This window comes from Corvus cornix, chromosome 1, assembly GCF_000738735.6.
Source record: "Corvus cornix cornix isolate S_Up_H32 chromosome 1, ASM73873v5, whole genome shotgun sequence".
In the NCBI taxonomy this organism is placed as follows: Eukaryota; Metazoa; Chordata; class Aves; order Passeriformes; family Corvidae; genus Corvus; species Corvus cornix.
The window spans coordinates 102,328,375-102,355,593 of record NC_046332.1 but is presented as its reverse complement, the minus strand read 5'-3'; the positions used below and the strand labels follow the sequence as shown (position 1 = coordinate 102,355,593).

Genomic DNA, 27,219 nt, shown 5'->3' with positions numbered 1-27,219 from the left:
TTTTGATATACATTAAGAAGGCTTTTAAAGTTTTATATCTTCTGCATGTTTTTTATTCACTCTTTTTCTAGGCCAAATGTGTTGTACTTTCCTATTTAACCACAACAGACTGTAATTTTTACTTTACTCAGTTGAATAATAGAAAGCTGTTACTATGCCCAAGAATATTCTTGATATTCTTGTATTGCTCTATAGCTCATTTTATCTGAGGGTTATGATTGAAGTAGGCAGCAGGTGACTGGAGATAGAACAATTTCTATTTGCTGTTTCTGTATAAATTCATTTTACTGTTTAATTATTACATCTAAATTGCAGTTACTTAGGCAACCCACCTTTTTATTTATAATACAAGTAAAACCTTTTCCATAAAAGAGAGAAAACAAAAGAATGACTGGGGACAAGCCATGTGGGAAATGATAAGTAGTTTCACCTGCAAAGATTGATTTCAGTATTAAGTAGTAGCTATCATTTAGATGTGAACAGGATCTGGAGAAAGAGGGATCAGTTTCTATATATCCATGATTCCCACAGTTTTATGAAGCTGGATTTTTGAAGGATAAAGGTGATGCAAAGAACTCGAAAAGGTGGAACTGCTCTCTGTGCTCTAAAAATTTGGGAGGCCAAGGGAAAATGGTTAAGTAATTAAAAAAAACCAAACCCAAAAACATAATACACTGTAGCTTTTATCCTTAGTCATATTCCTTTTTTTCCTCTCATCTGTCTCCCCCTCTTCCCTATGTCCCCTCATTGCTTTTCTCCTGATTTAGTGCATTTATTGTCAGTGAGGGCAATCTTCTTTCATTACGCTAATCAGCGTGTTGATGTTAAAGGTCTCCTTCTAAAACTGTCTGCAGCAATAAGAGTAGTACAGGCTCAAGCAGAGATTTAAAAGTATCTTATTTGTCTATTTTATGATTTCTAAGTTTTATTTAATTTTCAGTCATGTTCTCAATATTTACTTTGTGCAGATTTTACCAAGCTATATACTGGAGATGTTCTTCTCTGTTGCTGCTGAAATTCTGTGAAAATACCTCTGTTTTCAGCTGAGTTGTACACAAATGTGCAACATCAGTACAAACCTAAGTACTGCTCTGTTTGCAGATGAAACAAAAGAAGTGTTGAAACTTTAGACAGCGCTACAGTTAGATCTGTGAAGACTCTGTGTCATTTAGAGTAGCCAAAAAAAATCAGATAAGCATGGTAATTAAGTTTCATTAAAGAAAAAGAAAAGTTAAGTGCTACAATTTCATACTCCTGGAGGTTTTATTTTTCTGTCAGTGCAGCCAGCTTCTCGTCACAAGCAGATCACAGTAGTTAAATCAGGCACATACAGTAAGCAGATTTATGCTGTCTTCAGAATTGTACATGAAAAACTCCTCAGTGCTGCAGGCTAAAATCTGATTTGCCACATTCTCTCAAATGTTAAGCTTTTTTTATTTGGCATTAATGTTTCTTGACATCTTGCAGCAAGGCTTGGATAGTGCTGCTACAGGGCAGTAATCACTTAAGAAAAAATAAAGGTTTTGCCTTTCCCAAAGATGTGACCTTATTTTAAGTGTGGATTCCTCGTCATCTTACCATGTTTATTTATAAGGTAATTGTAATTTTCTTGTAAATTGGAAGTACTCCAACACATGTATTTTTGATGGTTACATGGAAATTTTTTTTATTTGCTCTTATTCAGGTCTTATGGACACTGCAGTTATTTCAGTATACTCTAAACAGAAAGTTGTACTACTGTGCAGACCTCCTACCTGCAGCTTGAGTAGTAGAAGACCCTGCTCCTGTGGGGACTAAGCAGTAAAGAGTTACTAGCTTACTTGTGCCAAGCCACAGCAAGTGGTTGTGGTCCCTACTAGTGGATGGGATTGAGTGGATATTTTCCAAATCTGTGTTAATAGGGATAAGCTCTGTCCAGAGTATCAGTGCTGTCATTCGGATGCTGAGACAAAACAAATTGTGGCCTTGTGCTATCCATGCTGTGTATGTCTTTTTTTCTTCCCTGGAAGCTTGTTGTATTCTGTTGTCTCATTTTGGGCCCACCTTTCATCCTGCTTATGCTGTTGAGGAAAAATAATGGCAAAACCAGGGCAGAAGCAGTAACGATGGGGTGAAAAGTCAGGTTGTTATATTTGTACCAGTGTGTAGGGTTGGGCTTTGCCAGACTTACTGACAGATTCATCATCAGCACATCTAAGATCACTTTAGGTAATTCAAGTTTATGCTGTTTTGATAGTTTGAGTTATTTACTTGCTTTCCTCCTTGTCTTCTTTCCTTCCAGATTATCAACAAAATACAGGGGGTTTTTTGCTGGAGTTTGTCTGGTTTGGGTTTTTTCCTGATGTGGTTGCAGTGGCAACACTTTTGGAAGGGTGAGACTAGAAGCTGGCTTTTCACAGTTCTTGGTTTCTGGGGACTAACTGAAAGATCTTCCAGAAGACTTTCTTTTGTGTTGCTTGTACCCCCCAAGTCCTGCATAACCCCCGCCCCAGCTTAGGTATTAAAAGTTGGGGTTTTTGGAAGTGATGTGTGTTAATTTGGTTAGCAATGGGTTTTGATGGATCTTAAATGGTATTTTCAGTGGTTGGTTCTGTAGAGGCTGGCTTGCCTACCTCTTGAAAATGTGGGAGACTGGGAGTGGGGGTGAGGGACTGAGGGATTGAAGGTGCTACAGTGCTGCCTGGGGAAGTCACTGGGAGATAAATGGTTTTTCTTTCCTCCATTTTTGTCTTACATTGCTTGGAAGCCTCCATTTCGCCTTGCAGTCCTGTGTAAGGTAGGCTAAGAATTTTTTACAGAAGACAGAGACTTTTAATTTCTTTTATTATATTGGTAACAGAAACTGAAATCTAGAAAACTGCAAGCTGCAGTGTCATGTCTTGCCAGTATGGATGCTGAAGTTTCCAAGTGTGGTGTTGCTTTTTAGATAGCAAAATAACGACTTATAACTGATTTTGTATCATAGCAGCATATCAGTTAGTATCTCACAGCTACCTCATAACCAGAAGTGACCCAAACACAGATAGGAAGAGGTGAAATGTATTACAGACAGTTATGCTTTTGTATGGCTCTGTTGTTCAATTGAGACATAAGGACATAAATTTTTATAATCCTTGGCAGTAAGCTGTTTTGAAAAATTGCTAATCTTTTCCTCTTCCTTTGCCAGTTGTCAAAACTATCATGATAATAGCTTACTGTATTAAAGAAGGTTAATTTTATAGTTAAAACTCCAGGCTAGAACTCAGGAGATAGGTTTCCATTACTTCTCCTATGGAATACTCACATGGCTTTAGGGTAAATTGCTAAATCTCTTAGCCTCATTTTTTTAATCTGTACATGAGAGAAGGACCAAATTTTTATACTCTCAGAAAAACATTGGGTTTATATATTGGGGGGGTGTAGGAACAATAATACAGTACAAATAGAATTTCTGTCTTGAAAGAAAATCTGGTTTTAAAAGTGAACTACTTTTTTTACTGGTCTAATTGGCACCTTCACCTCAGGTAGCAATGCTTTGTTCACAGAACATATGGCAAAGTGAGCCCCTACCTTGCTTTGTGTAATTTCCCTTCAGCTGTTTTAAGTCTTGTCTTGTAATTGCTGTTCTGTGACACTAACTGAATGGGAGATTTATAATGTTTAAATATTACAAATCTGAACCTTTTTTCCCCCCTGCTTTCCATAAAAACATGGAGTGAAACTGTCACTGCTGATTATTTGAGGGAATTTTACTAATTAGAATTGCATGAGAATTCAGGCTTTTGAGCTGTCATCTGTTCCATCCCCTTCCCAAGTACTGGAGGTTTCAGTAGCTTCAGATTTCACAGTTGTCTTAGAGATCTTACTTATTCTGGCAAGAGATCTTGGAGATAACATTCTGGGGTCAAATTTTGCAGTTCTGTATGTGTCTGGGTAGTATTTCTGCTTCTGCAAGCAGAATTTGGCCCTCATGTAAAGCGTAACCTTTTGGGTCCTTTCCATGCAAATGAGCTCAGTTGCCTGCAGTAGGTCTGCTTGTTTCAGCGAGGGACTGAGTTGTGGCTATGCATGGTTGTGAATTCCAAAATACAGAATTTGGGGTTTCTCTTACATGAAATGCAAAGTTTGCAGGTGTTGGGATTCTCACAGAACCGTCTGGGGGGGGGAAGAAAGAATGTTTTGAAAGAGAAGTATTTGAAAGTACGAAAGCTGTTTATGAGTTGCATGAAGAGCTATATACCTATAGCCCACACAAACCTGGCAGTATAACTAGAGCTCTGTGAACTTTGAAAGCTCTGCTTAGGTGCTAACATTTCTATGGTAAAGTATGTCCGTGTAGTGTGACCTCTGTTCTTCAGTTACTGAGGGTGCCTGTACAGGTTTTGGCTCTAAATACGGTATTTGGGAAGGAAAGCCATGCAATGCATCCCCCTCCTGAAACTGGAGTGGTGGATATTTGTGTAGATGAGCAACATGACACAAATGCTTGATTTTGTTTGTGCAAATGAGAGGGCCTTTGTGATGCAAAGCAGCATCCTGAAAAGGCAAATGTGCTTTTTTGGTTGTAAATATCCCAGCTAAATACTGCAGTAATTGCAAGCAGAGCTTGGCATTTTTCCTCTCTATTCTCTTCATCGTTATATTTTAACAAGTTCTCATGAGACTATTAAAATGTCTTAGTTTTTGGAACATGTGGCCTAGTGGGGATAACTCTGTCTACAGATGCAGTGGGTTGGCAGCTTGATTTTGCATGTCTTTTCATTTCCCCCCAGATCCTGTGACCCAGTGTAACCTTTGGTCTCCCTCTGAAGGCCGGGGTGAGGGAAGTATGAGCAGGTGACTGATGATCACTGTCAATACAGCCTGCAGACAATATGGGAATTACTTTAGCAGTCTCCCACTCCCTTGTGCTCCCCCCATCCTCTCTTAAATCAACAAATGCAAATAGCAGCTTCCTCATTTGCTGCTATCTCCGGAGGCTGCTCAGGCTGCATGGGCTTTGTTGCCATCCTTCCTATTGAAAAAAGCAGCTTCAGCCCTAGGCAGAAGGAAAAATACCGAGTGGGACCTGATTCCCCCCGCCCCCTTAATGGTTAATGCTGCTCATATTTGGTTCTCTGGCGTATACAGGTAGGAAGATGCTGAGATAAGGTAGTGCTTGATGGTGTGGTTCAAGAGGGCAGCCTGAAGTGGCTGGAGCTGTTTGCTTTGTTACTCTTTGTCCTGGAAGGGGATAGGGATTGCCTAGTGTCCAAAACTCATACCTGTGCTCCTAGAACCTGTTGATGTAAAGTAGTGTGTATTTAGCAATAGCTGTGTCTTTACTGTGCAAGAATAGAAATGCATTTGCTAGATTTCAGCATAGGCAGAAGCACAAAGAATTTGTTAAACAACATTTTTTTACAAGGTCATGATTGTTTTGTTCAGTGCATAGTTGGGTGGCACAGATAAATAAATATAGCTGCATTTTATATTGTTGTAAGTATAATACAGGGCACAATATCTAGTATTGTATTGGGCAGCATACAGTTGATACTGTTTTGCTTTCCAGATATACAGCTTAACATGAGTTACTGTTCAGCAATTCAGGGACATGAGAGTAATGCTGTGCCAGCATTTGGTTAAAATTCTGCTCATCTTATTTTAAACTGTCATTGCGTATGAAAATATGTTTTGGCACACATAAATAAAAGGAAAGTGATCACTATGTACATCCAGAAGGTGGTCCTTCTCAGATACCTAGGGATATCATGTCTGCATTTGATGTATTAGGACTGCAACCAGTCATAATGAAGATATTTCTTCTGAACTGCCATTTAGGAATATTAGATTAGTAACTGAATCAGGCAAATAGCAATGTATGTAAATGCTCCTACAGCTTTAGATATGAGTGTCAGTAGTACTTGTATTTTATAAGAGGTCTGTGTACAGTGTGTATTTCATCTTACAGTGACATTTTCTATTGCAAATACTTAATAACAGTTAACTCCTGAATAAAGATACAGAGTTAAAGGAACAGTTGTAAAGCAAGGTGCTGGACTGTTAAGTTGAATATGATTCATAGAGCTAGGCATTGAAACTGTTACTCAATCTTTGAATATGTTATTTTCTCAGTTTCTCATTTTAAATGTATCTTTGTGTTTTATTTTTTGTTTTACTTGTTTACCAGAAAGCTTCAACATACTAATATTTCAGGGAAGAAATATTCAAAATTCACAAAAATCTAGAATTAACAGCCCCCCATTTCATGCTCCTTTTCATGCAGCATGAATTAGTGCTTTGAATCAGGCACTGGTGACCGACACAGTCAAAGCCTGCTTGAACTCTAACTTGCAATACTTCTAAGTTATATCACATTAAGTTCATGGTATTTAAGGTTGGGGTGAATCACATGAGTTTCACAATCAGCAAGATGCAAAAGGCTGGGATAGGGGCAGTGTGACACTAGAAAGCTGTCTAATTTTAGTGTAAAGGTTTCAAATTATTTCAAATATGTTGTGTTTCTTTCCCGTACCTCTCAACAAAGGTGGTTTGATGTAAAAAAATTTCCTTTTTTTTACCTGTCCTGCAGCTTATGCATCTGTCTGCCTGCCAGTGGTCTGGGCCAACAGAATGGAGTATTTGTTTGCCTTTGGGAATTAGTATTTGCTTTTTGTTGGCCACAGGTGCTGCTGTAGCATGGTGCAGTACATCTTTTCGTTGGGGATATGTCCTTATGTTCTGTTTGGCATCCTTTTGGTGTTCTAATCTGTCCATTGGAAGGGAATTGTTAAAATTAAACCATCATTATTTCAGAGAAGGGCAAGTTGGGTGGAAAAGACCTGTGCACTAGGAAGTTTAATTTAATGAAATCTGGTTACATCTTAGAGCCTCACACCAGATTATAATACAGTCACATCATATGCATATTGGAACATATCCAAGTGGATATCTGTTGGGATCCTATATTGGATTGGAATGGGAGATTAACCCATCTCACGGGAGAAAATCACTTCAGTGTTAAGAATGAATAAAAATGATACTTCATGTTTGATTTTTGGAATACCTTCTTCGAAATGGCACCAGGTAGAAAAATCTGGGTATGGTTATGTGACCTTAACTTTCTAAACCAGCATCTCAGACAAATACTCATTAATGACATTTTGCCTTTCATCAGTTTCTCCTTGTCACTGGGATGATTTTCTTTGCTTCTCTGAGTTGTTTTATAGCTCCCTAGAAGTAAGTTTGCATGTCTTGAAATTGTGGAAACTGCTCTTAGAGGAAAAGAGATGTATTATAGGCTGTATAATTTGTGTAGTATTTTTGAAGGCCTTCTTGATGAATGGCAGTTTATAAATATTGTAATTAAATTATGGGAAGCATTTATAAGGTGAGTGGATTAATTCTTGGGTTTTTTCCCCAATTTTTATTTGAATGTTTTTATCTTAGGAAAGTCCCTCTAAAAGAATGGGTACAAAGAGTTCTCTGTTTGGCTTCAATGAAGTTCTATAGTTTCATGCCAATCACTTAAGTTCAAAGTAAAAAGTATATTCATTTTACAATGTAAATTGTGCAGTACACTTTTATTTTTTTAAGCCTTTGTTAGAAAAGTTGCTTTCCATTGTTCATTTTGAGGTTTTCCCTCCCTTCCCTTTTGTTTTTGTTTTTCCTCAGTTTCCATTACAAAGAGCAGTGCAAAAATCCAATCTTCCCCTTCCAAAGTGACCCGGCGTTCAATGCAGTCTCCACAGAAATCTGCTCCAGTACCAGCGCAGCGGGGCAGGAAACCAGGTCGGGGCAAACCCCCTGGACAGTCTGCAGTTCCCAAGAAGGGCAGGTCTCCTAAAAATATTCCCCTGACAAAAAGCACCTCTCATACTGAAAATCTTAAAACAAGGAAAAAAAGTTTAAAACCTGGAAAAAAGGTTAGTCCTTATCTACTACTTTACTTTGTATTGCAAAATTTTGTAGTGAGATTTTTTTATTATTATTATTACTTAATTTTCTCTCTTCAGCCTTCAGGGCTTTACTGTTTTCAGCAACTGATTGCAAGAAAAAATTTAGAATAGCTCTTCTGGAATATTTTAGTATAAGATCCTGTGGATTATTTTATTCCCAAACAAGATTACTGTTTTATTTATGGGTGAGTAATTGGTGTTGAAAAATGCTATTCTGAAACAGAGAGCCAGGGAAGCCTTTAAGCTTCTTAGTTTGGGTTAGTTTGTTACTGAACCATATACGTAGCTTGTGGTTTTTTGGGGTTTTTTTCAGGTTTAGAAATAAAGAATTAAAAACAGTGAGGGCTTTATTGCTAATTTAGGCATCTTAAGCATACAGCTGGATTTGCCAAATGAATCTCATGGATACCTCCTAATATGGAGGTGCTACTAGCATGGAGCAGGAAGCTTCTTTTTCTCTAGGTGTGGGCTTAATTCTGCCCTGGTCTGAAAGGCATGATCCTTTCTGCCTTTGTCTCCGCCAAGCTGAATCAGACCTGGAGTGTTGGCAGCTGCCTCCAGCTTCAGCTCTGGTGGAACTGTTCAGTCAGGTACACATTGGCACTGCTGTCCCCCCTTCCCACTGCCACTGACACCAACATTGGTGGATGAGCAGTCTCAGAGTGAGCCAGTTCAGGGAGCTTAACTGGTAGACAACTGGCACAGCAACCATCCCTCTTACTTCCTTCTTTGTGTGCTCCACCCCAAAAAAGCACAAATGCTACAGCTGCTGCAAGGAAGAATAGGATCACAGCAGGGCAGACTTAGGGCAGTTTGGATTGCCATGGAAGTACAGTCTATTTTCTGAGGCTCGCTCATGCACAGCAGGCTGTTCAGGAGGAGTAGCAATCCTGCAGTGTCTTTCCTCAGGCAATTTGTGTCTGTCCTTGTGCCCTTCCTCCTTTGCATTAGCACTAGTGAGGAGGTGGGTGGCAGTGCTTTTTTCTGGCGTTTTTTGTTTTTTTTTTTTTTTTTTTGTGTTCATTCCCCTTTCTTCTCCACAAGAATCAAAAAGTAGAAGGTTGGGGGCTTTTCTCCTCCAGTCTGTATCAGTGTGGGCTGTGGGATCTGTTGCTAGTGATGCATGGGAAGAGGTGGAGTAATGGCAAGGTGGGAATTGTCCCTTCAGTGATCATGCTGATCAGTGTAAAGTGCTCGTGAAATAACATTATTAGAGCATAGCCAGAAGCTCTAGTATGAAACTGGAAGCAGCACTTTGTGGAAATGATGATCACAAGATAAATTATTTTGGGGACCATAAATTGAAAGCTGAGCACTCTTCTCTGCTGCCTGCCTCTTCCAGTCAGACATCCAAACTGGTAGGCCACAGATGGAATTGGTCTTCAGTTTTGTTTCTCTCTTACTTGGTGTATAAAAATGCACAGCAACACAGATTAAAGAGGAGAAAGGTGCTCCTATCCAGGGTTAGCTGGTGGCTGGGGTGTTCCTCATAACTCTGGAGGGGGCTTTAAAGGACAGCATTGAACACAGGACTGTCATATCTTAAGGTCTTACTCAGGTGTGGCAGGATGTGCACTTGCATGTAAGAATTTTGCCCTCTATCTCTCATTAAAAAGAAATTGAGAAGTTTTATCTATATTTTGAAACAGTAGTTGGAGGCACCTTGCCATTAAAAGAGGCTTCTGGGCCCTGGGTGTCTGAAAGTGTCTGCTTGGAGCACTACATTTGATACCTGGTTTGTGTGAGGTGCTTGGGGGGACTTTCTGGGGAATGGGTGTTACTGCTGACCTTCCCTGTCCTGAGGCAGCAAATCTGAGGTACCTCTGTGCACTCCTGATTTCCTTTGTGAGACCAGGCAACAGAGAGTTAGTTTTTGCAAAATCTAGGTTTGATAGATCTAATTTGGAATTTTTACTTCATTAACTTTAGCATTAAAAACTTGAAAAATTAGCTCCTTTTGAGAATTCACAGAAGGCTGTTGTTGCTTTGGTAAGTGGTTAAATTGCGAAGATGTTATACATATGTGCAAACTTTTCTTTGGACTATTACACCTGCTAGCATAAGGGTAAAGAGAGGAAATGGGGCTTTGTGGGAGTTCTGCACAGACAGGGTGTGTCTGACATGAAGTACAGCTGTACAGCCTGTACACCTTGCAGTACATATACAAATATGCAAGTGGTGGGTGCCTAGAGGCTTGAAAGTGCTGTTTTTCTTCCACCCACCCCAAAGACTGATCAAAAAAAACCCACCCCTCCAAATTTTGCACTAAATAATTGTGCTTCAAGTGTGGTGGCTATGTGATGTATTTAGGGACACTGGTCTATGCCTGTTTCTCTACAGAGTTGTTTGAATTTCTTTGCCCCTTCAGGTTTGTTATGCTGCAATGTTTATCATTGTGTAGATATTAACTTTTATTATACAGCTAGAAATGTTGAGCTGTTGCATAATTTTTCTCCTTTATTTAAAATTTTTTCTAAGCTCTGTAAGTATGAGATGCATGTTGGATTTTGTTTTTCATTTGTTTCTCACAGCTTGCACTGTATGTTTTTACTCTTTCGTAATAAAGAAGAAACCTCTGTACGTCTCTTTCAGTATATTTTAAAAGTACACTTTACATAACAGTGGAAAGAATTCCTTTCAGCATTTCTTGAGGAAACCCCTTGGTCTGAGTGTGGGTACCAGCCCTAAATTCAACCCCACAAAAAGTTTTTAAGCGTGAGGGTGAAGCTGGTGAAGTTGTCCTGGTGATACAAGCTGTGAGCCCTGCTCTCTGCAGGCAGACACCCAGATGGCAGGGGCCAGCCAGCCACAGCCAGACCTGCTGGACAATCTAAGTACATTCTTTACACTGTGCCCAGCCCTGCTGGAAATGTGGCCTGTCTCATGAAACAACATGGCTCTGAGCTTGCAGCTGGCTGCCCGTCACTGTGGGGTTGCAAATGAGAGCCTCAGCTGAGCCAGCATAACGTGCTATATTCCCTTCTGAGGGAGAAGGTAGGAAGCAGCCGGCTAGTCTCACCATGTGTGTGCATTGGTGTGGAAAATGGATGGTTCCTCTTAGTTTAGTGTTTGTATTTTGTTTTCATGCCTACATTTTTCCCCATTTCCTCATATTTTCCCTTAACCACCCATTTTTGTCAGTGTTGTGAGAGAAAATTGCCCTCCCCACCGCAAGAATCCCTGCTACAGGGGGCCTTCAGGAATGTTGGACTTCAGATCAAAAGCTCAATCTTCCCAAGTGCATTTTTGTTCTCTATATTAAGGATGGAGACCTTTCTGTCACCCAGTGTTAAGATAAATGAGCAATTCCTGACAAGTAATACATCACTGCTTGGTTCTGTGTCTAACCTGTGCCACCTCATCTCATTCACAATGCAGTGCCAAGCCTTGGCAGTCTATTCCTTATGTTCATGGTGATCCCACACAGTGCCATATTGTCAAGTACTTTCTCCAGCCATATGTATATTCTTCAAACTGTAAGTGGCACAGAATTTTTCTTTAAAGTGCCCTGGATTTCAGAAGAAAGTTAATTTTTTCTTTCTAGGTGTTGTGAAGAAGTCAAGCACTGCTTCTTTTAGGAAGGTATATATTCAGATTCCTTTCTACATGGTTTTCAATACATTACTTGGAAAATAGGCTGCTTCTAAAAGTGTAAAGGATAAATACTGCTAAATGGAAGAGGGCTTAGCCTTCCTTAGCAAGTTGGCTGAATTTTTATTTCACTATATGTCAGTTTTAACAGTAAATCCTTACCACATGACCACAAGTCTTTGCTGCATTCAGCAGTGTCCAGACCTTGGGTAATCTCTTATATTCCTAATTTTTGCTAGGTAAAAGAGTCAGAATGTAATCTGTTCTCATGCAAAGAACAAGTGGTGAAGGGAAAAGTGATGAACTCCAATTTATTATTTCTTTTATTTTGGTGTATTTTCATAGTATGTCAAAACACATCACTGATCTCTGGTGACCAGTGACAGGACCCAAGGGAATGGCCTGAAGTTGTGTCAGAGAAGGTTTAGGTTGGGTATCAGGAAAAGATTCTTCACCCAGAGGTGAAGCACTGGAACAGGCTCGCCAGGGAAGTGATCACAGCATCAAGTCTCACAGAGCTTGAGAAGTGTTTGGACAATGCTCTCAGCCACATGGTGTGGCTCTTAGGGATGTCTGGTGCAGGGCCAGGAGCTGGACTCCATGATCCTTGTGCATCCCTTCCAGCTCAGCATATTCTGTGATTCTGTGAAATGTCTTCCATGTCCACATCTCTTTTCTAAACCCCAGTCCAAACCAAATTACAACAAAATTCTCTTTTCCTCAGGTGAAGAAGGTAATGCACGTGGACCAATTTCTAAATCGCTGTGGTCTGAACTCTGGTTATCTGTCATATGATAAGCTGCAAATAAGTTTGCTTTGGGAAAACAAAAGGTTTTGGCAACCAGCATGACTGGATTGTAACTACAGGCTTGTTTGATACCTTGCATGAAGCACCTGAAAATTCCCGGGAGTGGTTACTTGGGAATTTCAACTCCTTTGAAACAGGCTGAGGGAAAATACAGGTGCACTGTAATGCTGACACCTAGATGTGACTTAGGTTTTTTATGGCTATCCATACACAGCCCAACTAACTTATTTGAGTTGTGATAAACCTAGATGGAAGGGCATGAACAGGAAAATAATCCAAAACAACTCTTCCTAAGATTTTTAGAAGAGTCATGAATTAGTATATAAAGCTCTTTCTTTTCCCACTTTTTAGGTAAAGGTGGGTTCTTTTGTAAGTCAGTTGTCTTCCACTGCATTACTAAAGTAGCTGTAACTGCAAACTGACAGTTTCTGGTCTTCCTTTCCTGAACTTTCCCTTCTCTGCTGTGTGTGGTGCTTTTCTAGTAAGGAACCACACACATTCGTTAAGGTGGTAACTGATAGCAGAAAGGTTGTGCAGACTCCTATAAAAACATTAAACATTTGACTCTGTTTTTATTTCTCTTAACAGAAAAAAGTCTTGCCAGAGCAACTGGCTCCTACATCTCCTTCTCCTCAGTCGTCTCCTGAGGGGGACAATGGCACTATGCAGATACTTAAAGATGGAACCAGTTTGTCTGGTGCAACTACAGCAGTTACATCCACAGGTAAAAGACAAAGCAAAAAAAGTGTGTGAAATGGCTTCCATGTCAAGCAGTTTCATTTTATGGAGAATGTGCTGCAAACTTATTACTGTAAATCATTATTCAACTGCCTTATTTTTTAAAGATATTTGTAGGAGCCAGAGTTACTTTTCAGAACTAGTATTTTGATGCCCACATTATAGCAATAAGTTCTGGGGCACAGGGACTTTTGATAGATCTGCTAGACCTGGCAGTTTGTTCCTGTGTGAAGAAGGAAACTGTACAGTTCTTTTATGTCTGTCCCAGTCCTTAATGTATGAAATGGGAATAGATGTAGCTAAAAGCCCATGTAATATTCTGATATCATGCAAGCTGTACTGTAATATAAAAAAATGGAGATTTTATCTTTATATAGCCTTATATGAAAAACAACTCTTAAAACCCAGTAAAGGCAATCAGAGGGGATATATTCCTTTCCTCACATTTGCTTTTTTTTTTTTCCCCTAAATATAATGAAATGTGTCTTGAAAATGGTTGGCAGAAAAGAAATAAGCTAGTAAATGAACTAACCCATTGAGGAACGCGTAACCCTATAGTGAAACAATCGTATATTGTCAGCTGAAATCTCAGAACTTTCTGAAAGCTCCATAAATTACAGTAATTTTGCTCGGGGTGCTTTTTTACATTTAAAACCTGTTTTTACAACAGAAGTTGTCAGGCTCTTCCCATGCCCAGTTTCAGTCATGGACAAGGGGAAAACATGTACCTTTTTCCTTGGAAATTAAATGTTTTGCAAGGCAGTTGTTGTTGAGCCCAGACAGAAAATGCCATACTATTATTGTTGATTTGTAGCTTTGATCATTTGTACAAATAAGTTTCCTTCAATTTGCAGACATCAGAGAGTAAACAGATATGCACAGACATTACATCATTAAAATCTTGTAGAAATACTTCATATTTAAAAGTTCAGGGTTTTTATCTAAACGCAAATAAAACTACAGGTCAGAAAATATGTCAGTCTTTTGTGTAATAGAATGTTTAGATTGCTTAATCACCACAGAGGCACATTTTTTCATTAAGCTGTAATAATGTCTTGGGTGCATTCTTGGTCATGTGGCAGCCAGGATGAACAAGAAAAAAAAAATCATCAATTACACGTTTCCCATGGTTTTCTGCCTTGGCATTTGTTATGGAAGACACTTTCACATTGTCTCTTTAAAAAGTAGTTACCAAAGTCCTGTATGATTCTTTTGTGCTAAACTTTAAACCACCTTACGGTGTTTGTAAAGAAGTGTTTATTTAGCAGACAAGACCACATTGCAGTGTGGAAATCCTGTGTGAGGGGTTCGGGTCTTCTGAAGCCACAGGCCTACAGTAGCTGCTCTGTGTGTCATGATCTGTGTGATGAATATGTTAGTGCCATATGGGTGCTTCAGAATGAGCATCAGTGGCAGGTATATAACATAGGGTTCTCTTTGTTGCAGCTTCTCAAATAGGAAAAAATTTAGGCAGTAACTTGGTAAGGCCAGCTTTGTAGAATTGTGACTTAGTAGTTTAGAGTACCTGACAGTAATTTGTACTTTGTTGGAACTAGTGTATGAGCAGAGATTAGTCAAAACACAAGCACAGATCATGTCAGCTTTGTTACATTAGTGAGGTAGAAGAGGGCTTCAGAAAGCAGAAAAAAAGTGAGTTTAGGATTCAGGCAGGAGAACCTTGGCAGAAGAGCACTTTCTGCATGCTCTGAAAGTATGTGTGCATGCTCAGCTTCTTGAGTTGACCAGTGTATCTTTTCTGCAGGATTAAAACTAAAATGGCAGTTTTGCAGTTCTAACTTGGAAACATGTCTTGGTTCCTTGGCAGTAAATATGGCTTGTACCTTTTCAGTGTGTGTTTATGTGAACAAACATGGAAATTCTGGGCCTCACCTGGATAAGAAGAAGGTTCAGCAGCTTCCAGACCATTTTGGACCAGGTCCTGTCAATGTGGTGCTTCAGCAGGCTGTACAGGCTTGTGTGGATTGTGCCTATCAAGCCAAAACAGTCTTTGGATTTCTGAAATCTGGCCATCATGGAGGGGAAATGATAACTGGTATGTGAAGATGCTCTGTTTCTTTTGTTTCTTTACTTGGTGGACTTGAGGTAGAGCAGAAGAACTGAAGTAGCTGCGATGAATTTGTATCACTTTCGTAGCTGTGTAAATGCAGGTGTGAACATTGATGATATATGATTTATCTTACTCTGAGTCCAGAGTGATTTGAACAATTCTTTAAATTAAAATTTAGCAATAGTAGTGTTTAAAACAAATGCACAATGCAGTTAGTTTCTTACACTAAGTAGAGCTTGTACACCTCATTTAGCAGCTGTAGCCAAACATTTGTCAAATAAACTCACTACAAGTGAAATATTCAAGTCATTCGCATAATCTTATCCATGCATGGTGTTTTTGTTCTTAAAGCATTAACCAAGTGGGTGACAAGTCTCAAACTAATCTGTTTAGCTTCCAGGCAAGTGATTCCACATGTTGATGTTGCTGCTGCTTCCCTTACCCCATTCCCCAGAACTGCAGCAGTATCTTAGTTCACTGTTCTTCCACCTATGTCACCTACTATGGAATGGATTTATTTCTACTAGACATTGGTGGCAGGTCTGTAGATAAATTATCTCTGTGTCTCAATCTGAATAGCTGCTGCTTGACATTTTTTTCCTTCTAGGCTAGGAAATACTCTATATGTAACAGTGAGCACATCAATTCGTAATTCCATCAGTGGCAGTAAAAGACTTGGCATTACTTTAATCTCTTTACATTAACACCAGATGTGAAAGATGATTAGTGGAATAGAGGTTCAATTAAGTATGCATAAAGATGTTGCTAACTGCATTTAAAAAGCAGCACCCCAACCTGGGTATGGCAGAACTACAGTAAGCCTTGCTTAGGCATCCCCCTGAGTTTGTGCACAAAATGGATGCTGCTTCTCTGCTGTGTAATGGCATCGTATATATGTGGTTTTGAAACTGGTACTGCTTTATTTTTACAATATATATGAACATTTGGTATATTATTAATGCCTTGCTTGTGTTTCAGGTAAGTCAGTTTTCTAGAGCAAAATGCACTGAGATGTTCATTGCCAGTATTCTGTTTGTGACTGTTTATCATGAAGGGCTAAATCACAGGCCAGTGGCATCTCTGGGCTGTGACTGAGTAATTGAAAATAATAACTTCAAACAGGAGAGAGAAATTTCAGATTCCTTATGTAGCTGTGGCTTGTTTGTGTTCAAAAATTCTGTGCAAAAAAGGAATTACTGTTCTGCACCTGGCTGCACCCCAAGGCCTGTATTCTGGATTTGAGGAACCTGGCGATGTGGGCTGCTCCAGAAGCAGTGTCCTGGTCCTGCTGATAGTGAGCCACGAGGTCCCAGTGGGTTTCTAGTGTTCTTGAGCTCTTGCTTCTCCTTGGCTTGTCAAACAGGTAGCTGAAAAGTGGCTGAGCAAACACTCCCTGTCATTTTATCAAAAATTTGTATGTCATAAATCTTGTGAAGCATAAAATATGACTTAGATTAATGTAGCACATTACATCTAGCTGTGCACGTGAATAGTAAGGAAAAAGAGGGAAGCAACAAGAGAATAAAATAAGGAATTACAGAATTAAATTTTCTTGTAGCCTTCTTGTTTTAAAGTGGGTTTGGGAGGTGGCTTGTTCAGGTTTTGTTTGGATTTTTTTTAGACTGTCAAGAAAAAAAAATGTTGTGGCAGAGAATAAGCAAAGAAATCCAAGTCTTTTGTGAACTGATGCTTTTACAGAAAGTATTATACCTGCCATAGGAGGAAACTGTGTGCTGATGAAGACATGGATAAAATAATCTCACTAGAATACATGGAATATTTAGTGGGTTCTTTTGGTTCAGCTGCCAAAGAAAATAATTGTTTTGAATAAAATTAAATTTAGGATTTTTCCATCTTTTCTTTCTCAAACAGAGGCACAAACCATTTTATTTTTGCTTAATGGATAAGGTTTCAATTCAGTAAAATATAACTGAAAGGAAATTAAAGGCCTGATTAGCAAGCTCACTAGTGGTGGTGGTGCCAGCCCCTTTTTTCTCCTTGTAGCACAGAGACTGTGGTGTTTGGTGGGATGAAATAGATTGAGGCTCAGATAAATTTTCTCAAGCAGAGAATTAAAATCAGACTCTTGGGTGAGTTTTGTCACTATCAGAAAAATACATTTCTCTCATAGTTTAGTTCTCAGTCTTTCTCCCAGTTTGAACCTGGTATGTAAAACATACTTAAAGAATGGAAAGTGAAGAAATGAGTATGACTCTTCATCCTGAGGGCTGGGGTAGCACATGCAAGCTCCAGTCCCTGTTCATATATCGTTAAAGGTTGATGTTATGGCACCTTGGAGGTACTACTTCTTTTTTTTTCCCCTAGCATTTATCTGGGAAGATGCTTATGCTGTTCCCAAGCAGAGTAGACAGCTGAGCCTATGGATTGGCTGGAGTTTGTATGGTTGCTCTCAGGTGTTAACACAGGGAGCTGTGTTTGCACTGAATCTTTATTTGTGGATTTTTCTCATGGAATGTTTTGCTGGGGCAGTCACAACACCTCAGCTGTTTCTTGCTTTATCCTCCTGACAATTCTTAAATAACATTGTTCTTTTCAATGGCTTTTCTAAATGAGAAATTAAGGGGTATAGAGTAAGTCATTTCCTCAAAGGCCATATAGGAAGATCCATAAGGCTATTATAAAGCATTTTAAATTTCTGCTGTAGCTGACTACTACCTTGCAGTAAATTTGTCAGGAGGTCAGGCCATGCTAGGTCTCACAGCCCATTTGCTCTCCAGAACTGGTTGAGTTCCAAGCAAAAATTTGCCTTTGGAGACCCCTTCCCCAAACAGGATGTAGAGGACCTTGTGTCTGAGCCACATGTGGGACTGTTAATCATTAGCATTTCATTTGGACATTGGAGCCTGGAAAAAACCTAATAGACCATGGAAGCACTTTGGTCCTTAAACACTTTGGACTCTTAAACTTCAAGCACTTGCACTGGTCAGTCTGTCATGAAAGCAGATGGGAGAGGCAGCACACTGTTGTTGATGCTGGCTGGTTAACTCACATTAACTCTAATCAGAAACTTCCTTACATCAACAGTGTAAGTAATTGACACTTCAGATTTCCTAAGGAAGCCTAAAATATGCTCAACTTAGGCATTTTCTTTGGTTTTGTGTATATTATCTGTCTCTTTTGTAACACAATATGGAAATATTCCTTAATTCAGATCTGTGAATAAAGGCTTTCTTGTCATTTCTGGCTGGTTTTTTTTTTTTTTTAGCATCTGCTACCAACAAAATGTGATCCTTTAAAGCTCTGCTTATCATTTGAAAACTTATGTTAACAACATAAGTTAACAGAAAGCTGCATGACAGGCTGAAAACCAAAAAGACAAATTGATGCATAAACCTGGTGTTCATGCCACTTCTTTTCAGCCCTAAGCTTAAGTTACAGGTTTGTTCCTGCTTTGTTCTAAAGTCTTTCTAATCACAAGTAACTAAAAGTTTCAGCTGATGTAATGGTAATTATTTATCCAGGTATCTGTAGTATTGAATCTTTTCCAAACCTTACTAATTTTCACAAAAAAGAAAAATATCCTCAGCTGCCACACTGTTTGAGAGGCAAGGAAAGAGGTCAACAAGGAAAAGACATAGGCACATGTCCAGGCTCTTTGTAATCACTCAGTTTAAAAGACAACAGATCCATTTGTGGCTGCTGTGGTATCTCTGCCACCTAACTCCTGTTGAAATAAATGGGAGCTTGACCACTGTAGTGTTGACAGCAGGATAGATTTCTCTAGTGATAAAATAGCAAATGGCAAAACAGTTTCTGAGTCAGAATTTCAATGGTAATGGATGCCAGCACCTTACCACAAGTACTCTCCATTCAGTTAGAAACTGAGAAAAAAAACCCCTAAAATTGTTTGTTTTGTTTCTTCAGGTTTGGTTTTTTTTTTTTTTTTAAATAACTGTTTGGGCTTTTTGTTGATGGGGGGGGGCGTTTGTTTGGTTTTTTTTAGCAAGTATTGTAAAGGGTCTTTTTTGTTCTATCTCCTGCAAATAGGTGGTGGAGAGTTTGCTGCTTTATAAGCAATGGAAATTCCACATAAAGTTTTGGTGGTGAGGGAGTAGTTTTAAGTTTTGTTATACTGGTGTGAATCCAAAATTATTTTATTGAAACAAGTTCCTATAGAGCAAATTTAAACTGACATGGATCCAATGGAAGGTAAAGTCAGTCTTTTGGATATAAAGTTTTTAAACTATCAGAATGATTATTTACTCATCTCATGTCTTATATGGTTTAAATCAAGTCTGGATGTCTTCTCCTGTAAGTTAATGATGGTATTTTACTATACTTCATGATAGTATGCTTGGGTGTGTTTGACATACTCTTCTTATTCACAGCTTCCTTTGATGGGGAAAAGCATGCCATCAATCTTCCTTCTGTAAACAGTGCATCGTTTGTCCTGCGCTTCTTGGAGAAAGTCTGCCACAGTCTGCAGTGTGATAATCTCTTCAGTAGCCAGCCTTTCAGCCCTTACATGGGATGTGCACATAGTCCTATGGAATACGATAGGAATAAGCCAGGTACTGTTAATCACTTGTTATTTTCAAGTGCTGATATTTTTGAGAAATGTGGCGGCTTTATGAAATGCAACTTTTTAGTCTGTCTTTCTGTGATGTGAATTGCTTGAAATGAATACACTTCAGTTCTTAGTGAATTGGTTCCAGTGTGGAAGTGCTTTGACAGTAATGGATAGGTCATACCACATGTGCAGAAATAATTTTGTTCAGTAAACTTCTCCCTGTAGGCAAGCCAGAAAATATATGTACTTTACCACTGTGATACCACTAAAAAGACAAGTTCAAAACTTCACATTTCATCTGTTAAATTTATGCTCAGCTCATAAATTAAACTTACCAAAAGATGCTTGCTGTCTGTGAGAAAGGACTTGCCCTGAAAGGGAATTCAGTCTAACCCATCCAACACAAGTAAAAGGTCTTTTCTTTCTCTTTTCACCTCATTTAGGGGTGGCTTGAAAAGTTTTGCATTCTACTATGTACAGTCCAGTTATCTAGTAGAAAGACTTGGGAAATTGGCTGGTTGTGAAATTTTTTATGAGTCCAATACTTTTGCTGCACCAGGAACATAGAGCGAAGAGGAGATGAAATTACTTGCCCAAGATCTTCCGACAGGTTGTTTGTAGGACCTGGTATTACAAGTCCCAGGTCACGAGTCACCAGGAGTGACAGCTGAGATAGCCTTGTTGTCAAGACAATTCCAGGAGTTTTATACTGGGAATGAAGCTTCCTCACAACTGTTTGATAGCTGAGTCTGTTCTGGGTGCTGCTGTAGAAAATTTTTTTTTCCTCTTTCCAATGGAGAAATTTTGTTTATAATTCTATCTATCATATGAAAGTTCTTAGTTTTAGCTATTCAGGAAAGTAGACAGGGTCAAGGTAATTCAACTTTGAAATTTTGTGTTGAAGTGACTGAGTCTGTGTGACGCAAGAAATGGGACTCTAACCTGGTGAATGGCTGATGTCTGTCTTTGCTTCTGTCTCTGGACTTTGCCCATGAGCAGCTTTATGCTAGAATAATAGGCAGTGACTTCTCCTCTTCACAGCCAAAGAAGAAATACCTGAAAACAGGAGTGCTAAACGATACTCTCAGGACTCTCCATCATACACTGCTCCTCTTTCCCCTAAGCTTCCCAGAAACGATGCTCATCCATCTGAAGGTAATTACGTTATGTCAGAATTATATATGGGGATTATTTATGGTTTTAGTATTTCCAGTCAAAAAGGACTGAGTACAACATATATGTCTGGTTTGTCTCTAGCCTTTGACAGGTCAGGGTGGAAGTCTGTTAATTATTGATCACTGGCACAGATTTTGCACTTAAGGAAGATCTACTGCAAGTTCCAGCAGTGCTTCTCCTAAACCTGCAGCCTTTTCTGTGAAGGGGCTCAGGCACACAGGTGACAGATGAAGCCTCCTGCTTCGTGTAGGGCTACTGAGCAGAAAACCAATTGCCTTGAAATGGGTTAGGAGATAAATTGGAAGTGACTCTTAACTCTAGGCTGGGTTCATCAAGTAAGGGTGCAGCTTGATGATACAATTCAGCTGAGTTTATGGCTAGCTGCCAGTGGAAGTTGTGCATTCCTTGCCTCCTTGTCCCTGCAGTGAGTCCTAGCCCACCCCCTGCTCCCTTTCCATGGCTGGTTGGTGAGCTGAAGCAGTGAGCAAAAGCGCAGAAAACATTCTGGTAAAGAGTCTTGGTTTACTTCTCTGGAGTGACTCTCTGTGGACTCGGATGAGCACAGGGAAGAGTTGAATGGAAGGTGGCTGTGGCCAGAGGAGCAGTGTGGACTCCCTGTGGCAGCTCGCTCTTAGGTTGCTGTATTTCACAGATAAATAACACTTTTTCCTGTGCTGCAGCTCAGCTGCAGTAACTGAGCACATCTAGTCTTTGTTTGCCTCAGATGTGAAGTAAAGCATCTAGGTTTAAATGTCAGTGAGAGAGACACAGCAAAATGGTTGAGTATTTTCTACTTAATTGGTTAAGACATGCTAAGTTGATGATATCAGTATCAGATGACTTATCCCATCTGATACATACTTTCTCTTGCAGCAAGATGTTTGTACATAATTTCCAATGGCTTTTGTGAAGTATGATGGAGATAAGTTATTTTTTGCTTCTTTTTTCTTTCTTCTTTTTTGTGATCTTGAAATGATTTTATATCTATTACCATGAGTGGGGACAGGATATCTCCTCTGTGCATATTAAAAAGCCGTAAGACTACAGTTAAAGCAGAAAAGGATGTAAAATTAAAATGTTCCAAATGATAGCTTATTTAAAATTATGCATCTTATTATTTTGTGTATATATAACATATTCAAATCTTTATATTTCCTGTGGCTGTTATTATACACAGTTATTCATTGATTATTGACTTCTGTGTCTTCACAAAAGAAGCACTGGCTTAATTCCAGAGATATATTGTACACCTAAGTCAGATTTCTGGTACTAACTTAGTAAGTGTGGAGCACTTAATAACGCTCAGATGAAGTTGTTTCATTTGGAGCAAAACAAATGTTTAAGTAGATCTGCATTATCTTGCTTGTAAGAAATCCTACTCAAGTAAACATGAGTGCACATGCTGGTTTTTATTCCTTGTTTGCTACTGGATCTTTTACAGATGGACTCTGTGTACCCTTTAAAATACACTTTAAGATTTCCATGTAAAATGCAGTTACATGAATAATAAATAATTAAAATAAGTGTTTTTCCATGGTTTCAGAGGTTTGAATTTGTGCTCTGTGCATTTTAAGAGGCAAAGTGTTCTCTAGTGTTGTGTGTTTCCCATTAGGGCAATGTCCTCTGCTGAAAATCTGGAGGCAGTTTTGTAGCGGTCAGTTTTGGGTTGGTTAACAAGAAAGATCTGCCCCCAAAAAGTTCTGCTTCCACTGAGACACAGTTGTCTTAAAATAGTTGTTTTGAAATATCATTTGAAGGCAAAATGGAGTAATTGTGGGAAATGGTCTTTCAAACAGCTTGTTTTCCTTCTGATCTGCTCAGGAATATGCTTTGCAGATTTTGCTGCCTTTCTTGCTCACTAACAGTTTCTTCTTAAAGTTATGAAAGATAAAGGAGGAGGGAGTGGGAAATAACTCAGACTCCCTTCCCCTGGAAACAGAGTGTTCCTACTACTGTGTCCAATTACATCATTTTGTTATTGTATGAGACAGAACAACTGGCTTCTAATTCCCAGAAGAGCCTCAAGAAAACAAAACATCCAGTTCCTGCTAAGGCCTTGAGAGCCTAAACAGTCTGCTGTCATCCCTACATTTGAAACGTAAGGCCTCTTACTGGCCTTTCATTAATCTCCCCAGAGGTCAGGCATTCTGCAGTAGAATCTCCCATCTCTTTGCATACCTCTGTTATTCACAACTGCTCAGAATGCTGAGGTAGGCGAACTATGTCACTCCATGGATTGCAATGCTCCATTTTCTGGATGCCAATTTTGCTGCATTTTGTTTGTAGAGAAGCTGGATGGATGGAATGGAAGGTGGACTGGATACTATAGCTGCTGAACAGAAAGCCTATCCTAAAACATGATGGGAAATATGCCAGCTTTTCCACCTTGTGTATATGAGTTTAGTTTACAGTAAGATAAATTCAAATGCTGATATCATGGGGGAAAAAAGTAGAGTTGATCTTTCCCAAACCTAGTGTTTACTGTAGGGTATATAACGTTTGTGATTCAGGTCTGACAAACTACCAAGTTTTGCAGTGGTTATTTTGAAAGTTATTTATATGAAAGAGAAGGACTTGTATCCATAAAAGCTTCTTTATTCTATGATTATCAAATTTAGTAAAAGATGTTACATCACCTTGCAGATAAGGAGTCCAGGAAGGCTGGACATTCTTCAAGAAGGAAATCTTAAATGTACCAGGAGCAGGCTGTCACATGCTGAAAGACAAGCTTGCAGGGAAGAAGACTGTCCTGGCTGAACAGAGAGGTTTGGTTGGAACTCAGGAAGAAAAAGGACCTTTTGAAGAAGGGGCAGGAAAATCAGAAGTACTACAAGGATGCCATTAGGTTATTCAAGGCAAAAACTAGAAGGGTTCGAGCTCAAATAGAACTTAACCTGGCTACTGCCATGAAAGACAAGAAAATTTTTGTTCCATTTTTCTCAGCAATCAGGGGAGGGCTAAGGAGAATCTCAAGCCTTTATTGGATGTGGGACGAAACAAAATGACAAAGTTTGAGGAAGGCTGTTCGAAGTACTTCATGTACTTCATTCCTCCTTTTCCTCCGTCTTTAGTCCTAAGATCAGTTGTTCTCCATGTACCCAGCCTCCTGAACTGGAAGGTAGGGATGGGAAGCAGATTTAAGGCCCCACAGTCAAAGGGAAAATGGTCAGCACTTAAGACATGCACAAGTCTCTGGGACCATATAGGATCTACCCGGGAGTACTGAGGGAGCTGGTGGAAGTGCTCACCTCCTTTCACCTTATTGCTCTCTACAGTTATGTGAAAGGAGGTTACTGGGAGGTGGGGATTCATATCTTCTCCCAAGTGATAGGACAAGAGGAAATGGCCTCAAGTTGCACATGGAGAAGTTTAAATTGGGTATTAGGAAAAATTTCTTCACTGAAAAGCTTGTCAAGCATTGGAACAGGCTGCCCAGGGTTGAGTCACCAGCCCTGGGGGTATGTAGATGTGGCTTAGTGGTGAACATGGTGGTGCTGGGTTAACAATGATCTTCATCGTCTTTTCCAGCTGAAATGATTCTGTGGTTCCATTCTGTGATTCTGTGGTCTTGCCTTACTGAATTCACTAAGTAGGGAGCTGGCTCTCTGAGTGCCTTTAATTCCCTTTCAGGATTATGCTGTTTGGAGGTCAAAATACGTGTAATAGTTGTTCACTGTGCTACACTTTAAACAGGATTCAGAAAGAGAACCTGAGACCTCATGAAGCAAGTTGAAAGTATGCTTGAGAAGCTCACTGGGTTTTTTAGGAAAATTCTCTTCCTTTGGTTTTAATTGGGCCTTTGCCCAAAAAATTCTTGAAAGTTTTCATATAAGAAGGGTAGTAAAAAGCTTATTTCAGGAACTTGTTTTGCAGAACATACCAGTTCTTATTCCAAAGAATATGCTGCATCACTAGCATATGTTTTATAACTTCACTAGAGTAATTTTCAAGATGGTAGTGTGGGGCTTACACTTCTGTGAACCTGTTAGCTATATTTTTCCAGCTCTTAACTCTCCTGCCAAAGCAGCATTTGTTTCATACAGATTTGTACATCATGCTTCCAACTTCTTTCTCATGCTAGATATTGGCCTGATGCAAATGGAGGGGAGTATCTATGATTGCTAGAGAATGAAGTGGTGTTCCTGTTGATTTGGGGTTTTTTTTTCCCCTCACATGGCATGCTTCTCCCAAACAGTCCTGAATTGGGTTGAACAGGAGTGGAATTTTCAGTAATCGAGCAAACCTGGCTCCTGTCTCATGGCACAGGGAAAGGGACACGCTGGACTCCACTCACGTGGCTTAGAATCAGCATTGACAGACTTTAAAAGTTCACAAGTCTTCTGAGTGGATGTTGTTTGTCTTTTGTAGAGTATAAATTAGCTGAAAAGGTGTAAGAACTAGAATATTGTTATACTCCCTCCCTGAGACTTCATATATTTATTTTTTTTACTCGCTCCATGGGTTCAGTAATTTACCTGTATCTTTAACTTTCCAGAGTCTGCACTTAGAGACCCTGAAACCCTGCCCTAGGCAAAGAATTGTGTGTAGATACAGCAGGGTGGTCAAAACTGTGTTACATTAGTGTGCCATGTCAGGCACTCACAGCCTTCTGTGGCTTTGCCTGCAACCTCTTCCTTTTTTAATAATGGTACCTCTGTCTGAACCTGTTGGGGTCCATAGATGATAATTGTCCACTTGTTTTGTTTATGAAGTTAGTGACTCCCTCTGCTGTTTAGAACATATTCAACAATTGTTAGTTAATATGAGTTTTTTATTTGTATTAAAAATATCTTGCAAAATAAATGTTACATAATATTAATGGTTAGCTTTTTAATTATATGTGTAAAAAACAATGAAAGTGCTTGACTAAAATTATTTGATGTATCAATATTTACAGCAGACAATATTATTTTTAAAAAAATTTCCTCTGTCATTTCTGTGCTCATAGCATTCAGTAAGTACAACTGAAATGATTTATGGAAGAATGTCTCAAACTTGACATATTAAATCTTTTGCTAAAAAAATAATGTTTTAAAATACGATAAGAGCCCAATGATTAGTTGAGGAAAAGGGACAAACATTCAGTCTCAGTGGTTGCCTCACAGGAGATTTGTTAACAGGATTACAATCTGTCAGTACTTTCAAGAGAATGCAGCATGGCCTTAAATAACAAAGGTCTAATGTCCATCACTTTGAACACATTGATGCTTGCTTTTTGTGTAGCAGAAACATTGCCTATAGAGGAAAACAGCACTTCCAAAGAACACCGATTTTCTGAGGACTCTACGGATTCTGCACTTAATTCTGTAAATCCGTCAAACCCAACCTGTCGTAATTCCACGGAGTACCGTACTTCAGGAAATGCTGCATATTACAGAAATTCCCACCAGCCAGCAACTGCTACCTCAAATTCAGCCCCAGTCCTGCGCAGGCTGTCCCTGAGCTCTGCTGGGAGCAGTGGTTACTATGAAGTCAGCAGGAATCGGATACAGAGGCGGATTGAAGGTATGCTGTTTTACAAAACCTTCCAGAAGATGTAACTGCTCCTATTAACACACAAAGTTATGAATAAAGAAGTTCCTTGCCGTTGGAAAGCTTGCATATGGAATGAAATGTGCTGTTGCCAAGCATATCAGGCTTGCTAATGTAACTGCAAATACAGAACTTAAGCCTGTTACTACTAATAGTGTAGTGTAAGCCAGGGAGGGTCTTTCCTGCTGCAGCTTCCTCTTGCTGTTGTGATGGACCCTGCAGCAAGCCAGACCAGACAGGGATAGATATATACATCTCACTTCCTGAGCATCTTACCAAATATTGCCATGTTGCTGAAATACAGGGATAGGGTTTCCTACTGTCTCTCCCTCTGTCTGCACAGCTTCACTTGTCTTTGCCTCATTCCCAGTTAATAGCATCTTGGGACTCAGGAGCCAAGTACAAGTCAAACTAATTCCTCTAGGTATGTCACAATGCTAATGTTTATGCTGCTGTAAGTATTGCAGTTATAGAAGGCATTTAAAGACAAAAGGAACAGTTCAGTATTATTAGAAGAAAAATAAAGCATCTTTTAATACATTGCAAACAATGCATAATAAATGCCATAAACTAATATTGTCTTATGTGAAATGAAATGTGTTATCCCTGCACAAACTAGTGATACTTCTTCCTTTCACAATATTTTTATATTAAAAGCTGCAAGTTCCACAACTGGACCGGATTTGAATTCACTAAAAAGGGAACCTTCAAGAATACTGAATAAGGATCCTTCCACTTGGTCAATAGAGGAAGTAGTGCGTTTCGTGAAAGAAGCTGATCCACGGGCACTGGCTCCACATGCAGAACTCTTTAGGAGACATGTATGATGCATCTCCATTCTATTCTAGTAGATTGTGTC

At 39.3% G+C, this 27,219-nt stretch overlaps 1 protein-coding gene across 5 annotated transcripts in view; it reads left to right on the top strand.

The window, feature by feature from the left end:
- Window positions 1-27,219, top strand: part of SCML2 (Scm polycomb group protein like 2) — a 74,606-nt gene that overhangs the window by 40,765 nt on the left and 6,622 nt on the right. For 4 of the 5 annotated variants that reach the window (XM_039551050.1, XM_039551032.1, XM_039551058.1 and 1 more), the window contains 7 exons: window positions 7,633-7,883; window positions 12,904-13,039; window positions 14,903-15,106; window positions 19,471-19,653; window positions 20,694-20,807; window positions 26,052-26,333; window positions 27,018-27,181. In XM_039551050.1, the coding sequence (XP_039406984.1) occupies window positions 7,633-7,883; window positions 12,904-13,039; window positions 14,903-15,106; window positions 19,471-19,653; window positions 20,694-20,807; window positions 26,052-26,333; window positions 27,018-27,181 (1,334 nt within the window). The remainder of the gene's footprint in view (window positions 1-7,632; window positions 7,884-12,903; window positions 13,040-14,902; window positions 15,107-19,470; window positions 19,654-20,693; window positions 20,808-26,051; window positions 26,334-27,017; window positions 27,182-27,219) is intronic. The other variant, XM_039551046.1, reaches the window with a different exon arrangement.